The 16066-nt window shown below is 35.3% G+C and overlaps 2 protein-coding genes across 5 annotated transcripts; one reads left to right on the forward strand and one right to left on the reverse strand.

Moving 5' to 3' along the window:
- The first annotated feature begins 81 nt into the window (after positions 1-81).
- On the forward strand, positions 82-12392 carry LOC149734135 (uncharacterized). 4 transcript variants are annotated; one of them, XM_089880605.1, is made up of 19 exons: positions 82-288; positions 921-1044; positions 1311-1464; positions 2004-2197; positions 2791-3045; positions 3322-3414; positions 3780-3909; positions 4278-4402; positions 4801-4971; positions 5079-5952; positions 6205-6401; positions 6663-6797; positions 7292-7441; positions 7750-7916; positions 8371-8460; positions 9395-9490; positions 10238-10336; positions 10599-10759; positions 11922-12392. In XM_089880605.1, the coding sequence occupies exons 1-19, from the start codon at positions 267-269 to the stop codon at positions 12024-12026; spliced, it is 3342 nt and encodes a 1113-aa protein (XP_089736731.1). In that variant the 5' UTR covers positions 82-266; the 3' UTR covers positions 12027-12392. The 4 variants fall into 4 exon arrangements, with proteins under 4 accessions (XP_089736731.1, XP_089736728.1, XP_089736729.1 ...); XM_089880602.1 differs by having other exon boundaries at positions 83-288; positions 5079-5988; XM_089880603.1 differs by having other exon boundaries at positions 83-288; positions 5079-5988; positions 10602-10759.
- Positions 12393-12414: 22 nt separating this feature from the next.
- On the reverse strand, positions 12415-14733 carry LOC149734136 (uncharacterized). Its single transcript, XM_089880621.1, has 3 exons — positions 14465-14733; positions 13650-13802; positions 12415-13174 (listed from the first exon to the last, which is right to left on the reverse strand). The coding sequence occupies exons 1-3, from the start codon at positions 14628-14630 to the stop codon at positions 13008-13010; spliced, it is 486 nt and encodes a 161-aa protein (XP_089736747.1). The 5' UTR covers positions 14631-14733; the 3' UTR covers positions 12415-13007.
- Between the last annotated feature and the right edge of the window lie 1333 nt (positions 14734-16066).

The raw sequence follows: 16066 nt of genomic DNA on the forward strand, positions 1-16066 counted from the left end.
CTTAGTCATGTCTCGCATTGTTTGCTTAGTCAGTACTTACGAACGAGTTAGAGTGCACTTATAGTCATAATAAAAGTACATCTGCGCAATTTTAACTTAGCTAACTTGTTTGTATCACCAGAATACAAATGTTTTGTTTGGCAAAAAATAAGCCTTTAACTGGTGCAATAAAGTAGAACTCGACACGAGCGTTGGTGCATTTGTGTTTTGCGGAAAAGTCTGTTTGTTGTTGTTTGTATTTCTGAATGTAAACGGCGATTCGAATCATGAAAAGACATAAAAAGGGTGGTAAGTGCTAACACACTTCAGTTTAAAATCGACTTTAACGTAATAATAAGACAGAGCATTGAAACGTTCATGCTGTGCAGTTTGTGGTTAAGATGTAAATATATGAATGAATGTAACTTTTTTTATCCTCTCGTGGCCGGAAAACGACAGTGGTTATAACGCGGGTGTTTTGTTTTATACACCTCGTGCCAGCTTACGACGTGTAACTTTGTGGATGTTTAATTTCGGGGAATTTTTTCATTCTTTCTATGTGACTGATAATTTGGACAACTTATTAGTGACCACTGAGTTGAAGCAATTGTCGTTAAGTGTCTTGCCCAAGGACACATAAGCCCACAACGGTAGCAGTGAAGAGCCTTGAACCCATTACATCTGGGTTTGAGGCAAGCGCGCTAACCAACTATGATGCGGCTCGAAAAAGATTTAAAATCAAAGCAGCGGTGCTTGTGAAGAAGTGGTTCCTTAGGGTATCTGCTAACCCCTAAATACTAACCCCTATAACTACTAAACCCTAACTAATGCCTCACTACCGCCTTCTTACATATTATACCAACATTCTGTGAAGTAACAAAGTATTCTGCACTATAGTGTCCTAATTTTTTATCAAATCAAGTATGTGTAATTAATTTCAGAGCCTACGGACTCTCATGATCGTGGCCACCATCATAGACATCATAAATCGGATCGCAGAAAGGAAGCAATTGATGAGAAATATGTTTCAACAAGAAAAAGATCTCCACAATCTTCAAGTTCAAGGTATTTTAGTGAATTGTGTGGTTTTGTTTAATGTGGCTAATTAGTAGTAACCAAATAATAATTTAGAGGGTGATTATTTTGCGAATATTTTTTTGGCTAACAATTTAGACAACCCATATCACCAGGGTAAGCCAACTGCCGTTAAGTGTCTTGCCAAGGCACATATTTAGCAAAAAAAAGGATCAAAATAATAGCAGTGTCATGCTTAAAATAAAAGCAGTGTCAGTTATCAATTTTGTTATAAAAATGATTTTAAATAATTTTAGTGTGGTAAGAGAAGATGTGGGAGGGAAGAAAAGGAAAAGGAAGAGCTCTTCATATTCATCATCCAGCTCTTCCGAGTCCCCTGCTTCACGCCACAAAATGAAGAAGCAACGTTATAAAAGTCCCTCTCCAAAAGGCAAAACAAAACCAAAGAAGGTATGTCTTTTAGGAATGTGCCGAAGTTGTAAAAGCTTAGATTCGCCGAGCTTTAACCAAATTCCGACCACGCACCAAACTGCTATAACGTCATTAAGGATAAAAGCATAGAAAACAAAGTTTTTTTTTAGTTAAAAAGTGTCATTAATCAAATCATACAGAAACATTTGGTTTGCAATTAAAGAGATGGCTCGTTTCGTAATTTCCAATATTCTTTTAGTAATTGCCAATGACGGGCTTGGCACATTCCTAATGCCTGTATATATAGGTGGCTTTTTAGAATGCAGGACAGATAGAAATAGTTAGACATGCATTCCAGTGAAATACAATTAACTTATTGGTTTAAATGTTTACTGACTAATGCAGCTCAGAAAATTCTGGGGTTGGCCTGCCTATTAAGTCACCCCAGATTATGCGCCGTATGCCTGTATGCTCAGTTCATGGAATTTTGGCATTTAGCAAGGAAACTGCATTAGTGAGGTCCAACAGTGTGTATCACAATGTAAGTTTTATTTAAAATATTAAAACATTTGCTACAGGACCATGAACGGGGCAGAAGCCGTGAGAAAAAGTCGCGAAAATCTAAAGATAATGAAAAGATACACGAATCTCACGATTTACATAGATCACAAAGTTCTGCCTCAAGTAAAAATGTGTATCATGAATCACATGAGCAACATAAGTATAAAGATGACCGATCGCGAAGTGGGAAACCGACTAATGAACCTAAACAGTAAGTGATATATTATAACATAAATCAGCATGCAAAGCATACAATATATAGTGTAAAGTGTGGCATGCCTTATGGTGGAGGCACACTATGTATGACATTAAATCCATTGTTCTTACCTTCGTGAAAGCGGTAGGCGCTAACATCTGGGGAGGTCTATGCGCTAGCACACACAGGGTGACTGGGTAATGGGTTAAGTCTGATGAAATCTCAGATTCCATTGGGTGTCACACTGCAGTCCGCACTGGTGTAGAATAGAATGCTTAACATGGTAGCTTGCCTGCTTGCAATTTTTTTGTTCCATGTGGGTGAGGTACTGCAATATGGCACGTCATAGTTCCCAGGATTTTAGGCCAGGACTGGCCCCTTACCCCAAAGCAAGCCTGCTTGCAATATTGTTGCATTTAGTTTAATCAAAAAAGCAATATCAAAAATCTGACAAAAATCTTAGGTTCCATAGAGTGTCAAACAGCCATACAAGTCTAAGTATGAGATCTTGTACTGCGAAAATTGTGAATAGCTTATTAAACCTGTAGAATAGAATGTCTAACGCAGTAGTTTTTCTGTATGAAATAACATTGCATTTAATTTACCAGAAAAGCAATTTCAAAAGTAGCTCACTCCGATTCCGTGAAGAAGTCCCAGTGGAGGCAGGAGAGCGAGTATGAGTCCTCCACTGACGACTGGAGCAGCGGGAAAAAGCCGGAGAAGAAGCATAAAGAGGAGAAGACACACAAGAAGCACAAAAAGGAAGTAATCCAGGATCCTCCAAGAGAGAAACAGAAAAAGAAGAGCAAAGAGCAAGAGGTTGAGAGGACCTCAAAGTCACGGCAACCTTTAAAGCATGAAATGTAACTAGATTTATTTTTGTGTATGAATATGATTAAATTATCCTATTTTGGCAACTGCATGTTGCAGTTCATTCAGCAAGGTGAAGTTTTTCTACTAAGATTATTTCTAAAAATTAAAAAAAAAATTATTTATGTTTTTGTATGTGAATATGATTAAACTATCCTATTTTGGCAACTGCATATTGCAGTTTGTTCAGCAAGGTAAAGTTTTTCCATTACCGTTTTTTCTAAAAAAAAAAGTTTTTTATAGTTTTTTTTAATTTTTATTTTACATAGAGATGAGAGGACATCTTCTTCAAGGGATGGGAGGAGACATGAGGAAGATTATGATAGAACTCATGCTAGAGAGTCAAAAGAAAAATATGAAAGGTTTGTATGGCTGGTTCCTAAATTAAACATGAAAAATTCTAAAAAACAGTAACCTACAAAATGCAAAGTTACATATGTGGTTACTCGTAAGCAGCTCAAGGTGTATAAAGCAGAATGCTTATTTTATAGATTTTGTCTTTGCATATCATGCAAGAATAAATAAGTTAAATTCATTTACTCGTCACACAAGACCAATGGCAAGAATTTTTTTGGTGATACCCCAAAACAATTTTTTAGGTTGTTTTTCATATATGAATATGACAGAATGCACATTAAAGCAAAGAAAGTTAGGTTCATTTACCAATCACACTTTCACTAGTCACAAAATACCGATTTTTTTCAATTTTTTATTATTAATTTTCCAGATATGAAGATGACAGTTGTAGTGATGGAGGTGGAAAGAAGAAAAATAAATTAAAAAAGAGGAAAAAGCAAAAGATTGAGGAGGAAAAACCAAGAAATGTTTCTCGGAAGAGAAGTCGACAGAGATCGGAGGTTAGCGGAATTAAAACTATACTTTTTTACTGATTATTAAACCGGATGTGTGCAAGCTGTAGCCTGCGGGCCGAATTCGACCCATAAAGAAAAGTTGTGTGGCCTGCGAAGTCTGTAGCCTTAGGGCCGAATCCGGCCCATAAAGAAAAGTTGTGTGGCCTGCGAAGTCTGCTGTTGGCAGCCAATGGAGACCTGCAAAGGAAAGTCAAACGACCTGCGAAGCCAGCTGCATATTTTTCATTGAATTTATTTGATTTTAATAAGTTTATATAGTCGTTTTTCAAAAAAATTGATCTGAAAAACAAACTTTAAATTGGGATTTTTTGTGCCACGTTCTGAAAATCTTCAATATGTGAATCGTCATGCAGGAAAGAAGTCCTGAGATGACAAAGAGCAAGAAAGTGAAGAAACATCATCATCATGATGAGGATTATACATCCGGAAGCGAAATGGAGAGCACGGGATCAAGAAGAAAGGATGTTCGGGTCGCAAGGTAGGATTAACTGTAAACCTTTCCCTGGGAACCAGTAAAATTTTTGTTTCAAAAATAATCTTCAGGTCTCACTGATACCTGCTGTCTAATTTTGTTTTTCCGTTTTTTTAAAGTTAATTTTGACACAAACGCCCCACTTTTCGCCCCAAAATTAATACAGTAGGTATCAGCAAGGCCTAAGGAACTCTTTGAAACGACACTGTCACCGCTTACCAAATAGGACCTTACCAAATAAAATATATTCTCAGTTTGTCTTTTATAATAAAGCATAAGTTTTTCACTTCGATTATTTTTTTGCAGAAATTTTATAAATTTTTCCTGTCACATTTTTTAAACATCTTTTCTTTTTAGTTTTTTCCTTTTTTTCATCCTATTTTTTATCCCTTTTTTCTCTTCAGGGTGGATGCAGAGTGGAAGACAGTGGATGACATCGCTGATAATCATCAACAACACCACAAGTCCGAGAGAAGCTACTCCTCCCAGAAGACTCGGAGTTACCCTGAAGTCCAACATCCAAGGGAAGATCGCCCACCGCGATATGAAGCTGCGAAACATCCTTCCCAAGAGAGGTGAGGAATTTAAACTTTAAATTATAAATATATTTTGGGGGGGAAGACAGGACACCTTTGCGTTCTACTTTATTTCTCATATTTTTATTTATTTCTTGTATTTTTAGGATTGATTATCCTCCTCATCCTAAAGCCAGGATGGAGAGGACGCCAGAGCAGAGAGTAGAGCGTGCTCCGGATCGTAGGGAGAGAAGTCCTGAGCGGAGGAGAGAGCCAACTCCAGAGGTAAGAAGAGAAAGAAGTCCGAAGCACAGAAGAGATCAAACTCCAGAGATGAGGAGAGAAAGAAGTCTGGAGCGAAGACCAGATGATCGGCAGAAGTTTAAGATGAGAGAAGATAAAAGTGTGGAGAGAAGGAGACATGAAGAGGAGTTTTATAAACCTCGGGATGCAGAGAGGAGTTCGGAGTATCCTCGTCCCCGGGATCGGAAGGTGGAAAAATATGAAATCCGGGAGAAAATTCCGCCTAGTGGTCGGTATGACGAGAGGAAGTCTGATCGGAAGTTCGACGGAAGTCAGGAGAGAATTCCGGAAAAAATCCGAGAAAGTCCGAGATTTTATGAGAAACAAGCGGCTCCGAGATATCCAGATAAACAGTTTGAGGGAAGAGATATGAGGTTTAATGATCGGAGGTATGAGGATGTGGGAAGATCAAGAAGGCAGGACTTTCCTCCGGAGGGTGTGCAGAGGACTCAGAAGATCATCAAAGTCGACAGAGAAGTTTTAGTGAGGGATCATCGCGGAAGAGAGGAAGTGAGAGCAAAAGAAAGGAAGATACTTGATCCGAGAGGTGGGAGATCGGATTTCCCGCCTCAGAGGACAGCTTCTTGGGACTCGGATCGAGAGAGGAAGATGAGACCAAGGTCCTCCCAGGATTATGAGGAACCGCAGAGGATTTCATCATGGGTAGATGGGAGAGACGGAGCAAAATTACGGATCGAGGCGAGGGATAGTTTTGGACGGGAAAAGTGGACACCGGAGGTCAGTAGACACCGAGTCGAAGAACGAAAAGTGGAGGTGGGATTTTTTTTCTTTTTTTATTAATATTTCAAGTTTGATTGCATGGGATGGTGTTTAAGTTTAGTAAATGTTAAATATTAAGTCAGTTGTGAAAAACTAAAAATGGGATTTTTGCCATAAAATTATGTTTTAAAAACTATTTTTAAAATTGTTTTTTTTCCTTAAAAAACTTTTTATTAGTTGTTTTTTTCCTTTAAAAACTATTTTATCTAGGTTGATTTTGGAAGAGGAAGACCAGAGAGGAGCGTTCCTCGAGAGCGGGGTCAGTTTCCCAGCGATCGAACTCCTCCTCCTGCCTCCCGCTTCACCAGGGAGGTACGGCAGAGTGGGGAGCCTCGGAGCAGAGATCTTGGACTGGAGGTCACCATCCATGATGGAGGAGGAAGATCGAGTATCACTCATGAGAGCAGGTGGGAGGGGTGGAGGACTATTTATTAAAAGGATCAGAGATTGGATTACTCGCTAGTTAGAAAAACATAGAAAAACAAAATTTGATTTTTTTTATAGTTTAGAAACTAGAAACGATTAAATTTAAGTGGCACTTTTTCCTACGAGAAGTTTCTCTGCCAATTTTTTCTTCTTCAAGAAATAACCACCCAAACTGCTAATTGTACTGCCAGAGTGTTCTCTCTTTATAGTTTTCCCTAGTTTTTACATAAATTGTTTTACAGCAGTAAGTCACGTGCATCACCGCCGCGTCATGTATCATATGATTCATCACGAGGGAAGAGGATGTACGATTCATCCAAGGAGCGAGCCTCGCATCCCAACATCCATAGGGAGCGTAGTAACTCGGAAACTAGAAGGTACGATCATTATGTTTAGTTACCTTCATAGTCATCAAAAAAATAACTCAAAAAAATAAAAATTAAAAAAAAAAATAAAAATCTGAACAATTATTATGGAGGGTGCAATATACTTTGGCTCAGCTCACTTGTATAGATATAGACATGTTTGTGTGGAACGGTGTAAATGCTGTTTTAGATTGTAACTGGATGCTGAAACATATGTTGTAACAAGTAGTTAAAGAGAAAACTGCTCAAAGGCTTTAAAACCTTATCCCTTTTTAACTCATATATGTAAAGTCATGCATTACTCTTTTAGTGTAACTTACATTAACGGCTAACGCAATTACATAATGTTTTATTGCGAGTGTAAACTAAGAGGGCGAATGAACACGAGACGCAATATTTAAACGGCAAATAAATATAGAAAAAAGGCATTTGTGTACGTTTCGGCGCACACACACTTAGGTGTTGAAGAAAAGATGAAAAAGTATTATTTATTACATTTTACCCAGACCTGACAAACAAGGTCGTCGAGATGATTACTCGTCATCGCATGCTCACTTGAGGGCACATGAGAGCACTCGACAGAGCGTGAACGAATTAATTGATCGGACACGTCACCATAGTCGGAGCATTGACACAAAAAGTCAACCTTCTCCAAAGTAACTAAGTGATGTTATGTTTTACGGTTCGATGCTTAATGCAATACTAATACTGTTTGGCGTGTGTCCTTGGACAAGTCACTTAACGACAATTGTTTTAATCCAGTGGTCACTAATGGGTTGTTCAGATTATAAGCCATATCAAAGCAAAAATCATACACAAAGTTGGAAAGTGTGAAACATACTTATAATTTCTAACTTTAAAACATCATTTTATAAAAATAAACTTTTAACATAAAATCATTATTTTATAAAAGTTAACTTTTGATTTAAAAACATCATTTTATGAAAAAAATCTTTTTGCACAGCTCACACAAAGATGATGTGAATAAATCCAAACGTTCGATTCATGAGCGTGAACAATCATCTGCATCACGGTCACCACGCCGATCACGTCACGGTCATCATTCATCTCATAATTCAAATGATCGTGAAAAATTGGAACGAAAATCTTCACGGACAAAAAGTAGCAGAGGTGATTTTTTTGTTTTTTTACAAATTTTTATAAATTCATTTTTTTATTGTCTGTTACAATATATAGTAGGTTGCGGTAAACTAAGATGGTGTTTTATAGTACGTTCAGGTGTTAACATGTTTTTTATATTTAACCATATTCTCACGACTCTAAAAGAACGTTATTAATTGTTAAAACTTGATAGGATAGTATGGGATATTATGTTCTATTCATAGTTCTGTTTTAAAAAAATCCAAATCTGTTCAAAATTTAGTGAAAAACATGTCATATTATCCAAATATTCTGATCGTGTTTTAAACAATTAACAACAATCTATGGGAGTCGTGAGGATACGGTTTTATAATTCTTTGAATGTTCTTCGTTTACTACAAAATGAGACAAGAAAAAAGAATAAAAGGTGTCCCATCTTCCCCACCCTACTATATTTGCATTAACATCTTGTATGTGAAATAAGATTCCAGACGCTCAGGAAGTGAGGCGCGTGGAAAGAGCAAAGAAGAGAAAAAGAGTGAGAGCAAAGGAGAAAAAGTGAAACCAAGTAAAGGTATTTCCATTTCCTAATTTATTTTTGCTTAAAATAACTTGACTGAAATATATTACTTACTAACTGTGAAATGAATATGTTTGTTTAAACCTTATATTTTAATCTGTATTATAATAATTCAGAATTTAAAAATAGTTACTGTTAATTTTATTGTTAAATATATATATACTGTACAATTTACAAAAACTGGAAAAAAAAGTCTTTAATTCAAATGCTTAGGTGCGAAAAGTGTAATTTTAATAATTATTTAGAAAACTTTAATCTGAGAACATTTTTTTTTAGTTTACCTAATAAATATTACGTATTCTAATGGGCTGTCAAATTTTTTTGCGTGCATATATTTACATACTGCCTGGCAGTTTGGGTAGAAATTGTCACAAAAACAGCAAAAAATCGTTGTATTTAAAAAAGGTCCTGTTTTTTGTTAAATATATAATGTACAAAATTTGCAAAAACTTTGGAGCGAAAAGTCTCAAATTAAATTCATAAATGAAATTTTGAAATACTCATCAACTGTGTTTACCTAATCTTAATTTTTTTAACAATATATTGTCTGACAGTTTACTAAAAAAATCCTGCAAAAAGCGGCAAAAATATTACTTTATTTTGCAAAACTAATAAACGAATATAACTGTCAGTCATTTGCTTTTGTGCGGAAAATGTTGAATTAAATTCAAAGTTGAAATATTAAATTACTTTATTTAATGACTACAGCTTAACCCTGCAGTTTAAATTAAATTAATTTTCCTGTTCTTAATTCAAGTGTTATTTTCAATGAGCGAATGATTGTAAATGAATGTAATTTGATTATCTTCGCGTGGCTGGAAAACGAGAGTCGTTATGACACGAGTGTTATATTTCATACACCTTGCGTCAACGTTTTGTTTAACCAAGTCAAATATTTTTTTCATTAAATCAAATTTTATTGTTCCAGCTGCTGATGTTCTTGAAGTTGATTGGCCGAGCTTGTCACCTGACAAGGAAATCAATGAACCGGAACCTGATTCGATTTTAAATCGTTTTACACCAGGTGAGTAAAAGGTTGAAAATTTGTTGAAAAAGGCCGGTATTTCGAGCCAAAATTGAAATAATTTCACACCATTGTATGTATATAAACATAAAATGATCTAAAATTATAAGTTTGCATATATACTACAATACGTTTGTACATATACATACAACAGTATAAATATATATATATTTATATATACTGTCGATGCCAGCCATATTGTATTTTGAAAGATATTTTTTGATATATATTCTTAATAACCGACTTTTTGATGTCTTTTTTGATGACCTTTATCAGAGTATACTGTTTAGTGTTTTGTCTTAAGGATTAATTAGTTTTAACAGCATACCATAATAAAGGGTCACCTGAAAAGAACGTCAAAGCATCAGCCATTAGGAAATTTATTTTAAACTTATTTTAATTTTGACCAGAAATATAAGGTCACAATTAAAACAAAAGAAATTAAGGTCTTTCAAGGTCACAATTAAAACAATTGCCTAAAAAGCATAACTATTTTTATTTATGTTTAACCATGGTAGAAATAAAAACGCATATCAATTAAACAAAAAATGTTATTTACTTTATGGTTAAAAAAATATATATAGACAACTTCTAAATTAACCCCCAGATAACATTGCTATGAAAGCTATAAATACCTCGAAGTGTAAAAAATAAAAACTACAAAAGAATTCCGAAAACTAAAAAAAAAGTTGTGGTTTATGATTCATATTAGAAATATTTTTGTGCTGATATCACTGACTTTAACAGGTAACGTGCTTCTAAATATGGGAGTGTCTACAAAGCTACTACCAGCACACTTGCTGGAGAAAGTATCAAACTTATGCGGCAAGAACAATAATATATCAGGTAATATTCTGTAGAATGTACTAACTACTATATGAAGTATGCATAATATATATTTTTTTTATCATCCAATTTGGTAGTAAACAAAGAATATTTACAGAAATATATAACCGTATCTTCACGACTCTAAACAAGCGTTCGTAGTTGTTTAAAAAATTAAAAAGATATTATGTTCTAATGGTGTCCACCTTACCCTACAATACTAGATACCAAATACTGTACCCTATTGTACTATCACCCCACAAAACACCCTTTACCTCACCAGCAGACAGCAGACCCCTCGTGACCACTCATGGGTTAGGTGCACTCAACCGGAACGAGTCGTTACGTCATACGGCGTGGCATTCAGTGTTCAAAGCACGCCCGTCACGCGTAACTACTTACGACGACCTTAAATTCCGTGTCCGTGTTCTGCATCGCACTGAGGTAATTTAAACACGTATTTAAACTATTTTTAAACCTAAAAAACGTATTTTTTACTTTTTGTTTATAAAAAAAAAAAATAATAAAAATTTCTGAAAAATAATTTTAACAGTTTCTAAAAAAAATTTGAAAAATGTTTTTAACTTAAATTCGTATATTTTCAACCCCCCAAAAAATAACCCCAAAAAGTTTTTTATGTGCACGTTTTATACGAAACGTTTTACTCGTTTATTGTATGCTGTATAAATGTTACTGAGAAACGGGTTTGTTTCGCATGAACACACATGAATGAGCCAACTAACTCAATGTCACTCAACCGGTATTTCCTTTACGTTGCGTGGTGTGGCCGACTTATTTTAACCGTTTGAATTTCCTTTATTTTTCACCACACATAAGGAGTTCTGTAACGGTTCTTGTGTATTGAGAACTGCCTTTCCAGTATGCCGTCATTTCCCTTCGTTTTAAACTATTTTTTTGTTAATTTTAATAACTAACAGGCTATCAACTTATGTTAACCGTCAGACTATAAGACTATAACCGCTATTATGGTATAACGCAACAAAATTAACCTCTTTTTTACTGTTACCTTTACTTAATTGAAAAAATATCATGCGTAATTTCCCTTACTTTTGAACTGCCTTTTGGTTAAAGTTTAATTTCCATAACAGTTGGTAACGCAAAAAAACGTATTTTTTTGTTTGTAGCTTTACTTATACGCAAAAAACTTATGTTAGCGTTTATTTTACTGTCCCGTTTTAGACGGTATTACTAAAAGACACGCGCAGAACTAAGTGTTATAGTAGGGTGAGGAAGATGGGACACCTTTTCAATCTATTTTCTCCTCCAATTTGGTACTAAACAAACATTCAACGATGTTTTATAAAACTTTATCCTCACGTCTCCCATAGACCGTTGTTAATTGTTTAAAACACGATCAGGAGATTTGGTTATTATGTGTGAAAGGTGTCCCATCTCCCCCACTCTACTATATAATAAGTTTTTTTCTCGCATGTCTATATCACTCAGCAGTAGGGGCACTTTAACCTAATCTTGTTTTAACAATTAACAATATCTACTAGAAACTTGGCCTAAACATTTTTAAATTTGGTCTAGTCTGGTATATATTTGATTGCTATATTTTTTTACTTTTATATTTTCTTTACAGTTCCCCCCACCCCCAACTACACCGCCGACAATCATAAACACAAAGTCGTATGCTGCTTCTATCAAACACTTCGTCAGTAAAATTAAGCCGCTTGAGGTGCAGTGACGTCATAGTTACGTCATCGACGTCATGACGTCATACTTATGTCATCGACGTCATGACGTCATACTTATGTCATCGACGTCATGACGTCATACTTATGTCATCGACGTCATGACGTCATACTTATGAAATATCCGTAACGTCATAGTTACGTCATTGACGCACTGACGTTGCGGTTATGCCATTCTTCGCGTCTCGGCCATTTTCGAATCATATCAAAGTCCAGTGACGTCACACTTTGTTACGTCACCTTGTATTAAGTGTTAGCTTTATAATTGGCAAAATTTGCTCCATGTGACGTCATTGAAACATACGTCACAATGCGATGATTTTTTTACGAAAATTATTACAAAGAGAAAATCATGGAAAGTTCTCACAAATTTTATTGGGGAATTGTGTATATGCGCTTAAATAGTTGATTTCCACAGAAAAGTTATAAAATGCGGAAATTATATAGTACTGTGGGGTAAGATGGATACCATTAACACATAGTATTTCATATTTCCGAATCGTGTTTTGAACAATTAACAACGCCTTCATATATAGTTGTGACGGTACGTTTATACAGTTCTGTAAATATTTTTTGTTTACTAATAAATGAGACAATAAAAGAGAATTAAAATATAGGACCATCTTACCCCAACCTTCTATATAATATTAGTGAAAGTTCAATATATTACTTTAGTCATTTTAAAAGAGTTAAATTTTTACCATATAGTAAAGTGGAGGAACATGGGACACCTTTAGCACATATTTTCCAAATATCCTGATCGTGTTTTAAACAATTAACAACGCTTTATGGGAAGCGTAAGGATACAGTTTAACAATTCTTTGAATGTTCTTTGTTTCCTACCAAATGGGACGAGAAAATAGAATTAAAAGGTGTCCCATCTTCCCGAGCCTGCTGAGCTACTTACTAAAAAGTACACGTAGAAAACTTTCCGAAATGCGTTCAAGTTATATATACAACTAAGTAAAAACGGTCTATAGTAGTTTTCCACCAAGAAAGCCCAACATTGCAGCCATCAAGGAAAGGAATGCTCCGGCCCAACACATCCCAAAGCAGTAGTAGTAAGAGAGAAAGGAAGAAGCTTGAACAGCTTGCGCTGTGACGCCGGTGTATGTGGCAACTCCAGCCAATGCAAAAATGCCTGTTGATTATTTGGTTGTGTGAGTTTAATTGAAGTTATAGCAGAGGTAAGACAGACTCTACTGCCTTTTAAATGGAGGTATAATAGTATAGGCCTTTTTTAAGATGTATTTCGATTTAATACGTCGCTCGAGCCATTTTATATAGTTTTTGTTTAATACCAAATGGGATGGGAAAACGGAATGAAAAGGTGTCTCATCTTCCCCCACCCTAGCCTACTATATTGACACATCCTGCACCCACAAAGTAACATACATGGGGACTCGTAAGCTGACACAAGGTATATGTGAACCGTGTTATAACAACTGTCGTTTTCCGGCCACGCAAGATGGGCAAGGATAAAGTGAGTTACGTTTACATACATACATGATACATCCTTGTTAGATTTTGTTATGATTTTAAATGCATTATATAGTGGCCATTCATACAGTAAAGCAGACATGCTATCTAGCTAGAGAAATACAAACATTTGTCACCTGAAACTAACACGCTTGCGGATCCACTAGAGAACATGTTTCGATCAGAAGAACAACAACCACCAATGATCAATAAAACCAACCCGAAAATTCCCGTCACAGTTGCCAAGCACAAGAGAGAGAAAACGGCCAGAATAGAAGCGGGTCTGTTCTCTGAAAAAAAAACGATTTTACTTAAATAAACAACATATTTAAGATGATTTACAATAACGTAGCGTTTTTGGTGTTTTAATTGATACTGTTACGCAGATTCTGTAATAGGCTGATTTGTTCCATGCACATCAGCTCGTAAAAAGTACGGTATATATATAGTTGGGTGGGGAAAAATGAGACACATTTTCACTCTATTTTTTCGTCCAATTTGATTTTAAACAAAAAAATATTCTAAGAAATTCAAAACCATATCTTCACGACTCCTATAGACAGTTGATAATTGTTTAAAACTTGATCAGGATATTAAGGTATTATGTTTTTAAGGTGTCCTGTCTTTCCCGATCCTACTATATACACAGTAGGTTAGATAAGATGGCCTGTTATCCTTTATCATTGGTTTGGTAGTAAACAAAGAATATTTACAGAAAATATACCACATCCTCGTAACTCTAAAAAGCATAATTGTTAAGAAATAGGAAACAAGGGATACTATGTGCTAACGGTATCCATCTTAGCCCACAGTACTATATATTTTCTGCATATTTTAAAATGTTTCTTTGGAATTTAACTATTAAAGCATAATTTTGATTTTCACTGGTAATGCCTAAGCATAATGTAATTCCATAGGATAACCTTGGCGTAATATTGAAATAATAACTTACGAATAATCACTCTGCAAGTACCGCTGATGCACACCAAAAGCGGTCCCTCTGAACCTGTTACCCCGGGGACATTAGTACTCAACCATCCGGGCGCAAAAGTTGCCACTATAATATTAGCGCATCCTAAAATACTTAAAAGTATTGCTGCACTTGCTGAAGCATTCATTTTATTTATTCAAAATCCTAAAGATGCAGTTATAGACACTAAAAACAGCTTTACAAGTTGAATGTATGAACAACTATAGCCTACTCGGTGTAGAAACAGTCATATAACTCCTGGCTCACTTTTAACTGGCCCCACCCACTTGTTTGGTGTCTGGACCATTTTTTCTTTGTCTCTCCCAAAAAAGCTTCTCGCTTAAAGAGTCCGGCCCACGGTTCTCATGGTTGCGCAGTTTTTTTTTCATAGTGCCAGCGAGTGACGCAACAATAGGCGAATTTTTTGGCACTTTTTAAAACGTTTTTTTTTGGCCAAACTAAATATTTTTTTCACAAAAAAATACCACAGATAGTAGGCTATTTATTAAGTGTAAATTTCATTTAAAACCAACTTGTATGAGCGTGGTCCAGACTCTTTAAGAAGACTTTTTTAGTCAGTGGGCGTGAACAAGCATATCTTTCAATACGCTTAGCTATTACTAGTGTGCTTATATACAATTTAAGTTACCACAAATCATATTACTATTGAACGCCTATTCTAATCGTAACATTGTTTGTTAAAAAACTATTAAACGAGTTTTATAACAAAAATGCAACCACTAACCTAATGTTATCTTCGCATACAGGTGTCTAGTTTGACTATGTCTAAACGTGTAACGCTTTACCCGATACCATTAGTTTAAATATAAAACAGACATAAATATATTAGGGTGGGGAAAAGATGCGACGCCTTTTTATTTTTTATTTTATTTTCTCCTATTTGATAGTGAACAAAGAACATTTAAAGAAATATAAAACCGTATTCTAACGACTCTTATAGACCGTTGTCATTTGTTTAAAACCCGATCAAGATATTTTGTTATTATGTGCTAAAGGTGTCCCGTCTTCCCCCACCCTAACGATATGGTAAATTCCATAGCTACATGAGAAGCCCGTTTAATTAAATAGCACCTTATAACACAAATTTTATTTATTTCTTCGAATACGGTAACTACTTATTATAACAGCGGGGAATGTGAATTAAACAAAATTACAGTCGTTAAAAACCTAGTACGGGTAAAAACTACAAATAAAATTAAAAGTATAAAAATAAATGCGTGGCTGCTAAATACTGAAGAATGTTGCACTTCTAGTCCGTTTCGCACCAGTGACTTCTCTGCGTGTTTGCATGTGTGGTGACTTGAGTTGAACAGCGATCAACAAATATAGTGGTTAAATCGTAAAAACTTACATTAAATTACTCTATGTATTGTTTTGGGAGACCTTTATCACATAATGTCCAAATATCCTGACCGTGTTCTAAACAATTAACAACGGTCTATAGCAGTCGTGAGAATACAGATTTAGAATTCTTTAAATGCTTTTTGTTTACAACCAAATAAGACGAGAAAATAGAATGAAACGGCGTCCCACCCCGCCCCACTATATTACTTTATGTAAATA

This window comes from Ciona robusta, chromosome 7 (genome assembly GCF_009617815.1).
Source record: "Ciona robusta chromosome 7, ASM961781v2".
Lineage (NCBI taxonomy): Eukaryota > Metazoa > Chordata > Ascidiacea > Phlebobranchia > Cionidae > Ciona > Ciona robusta.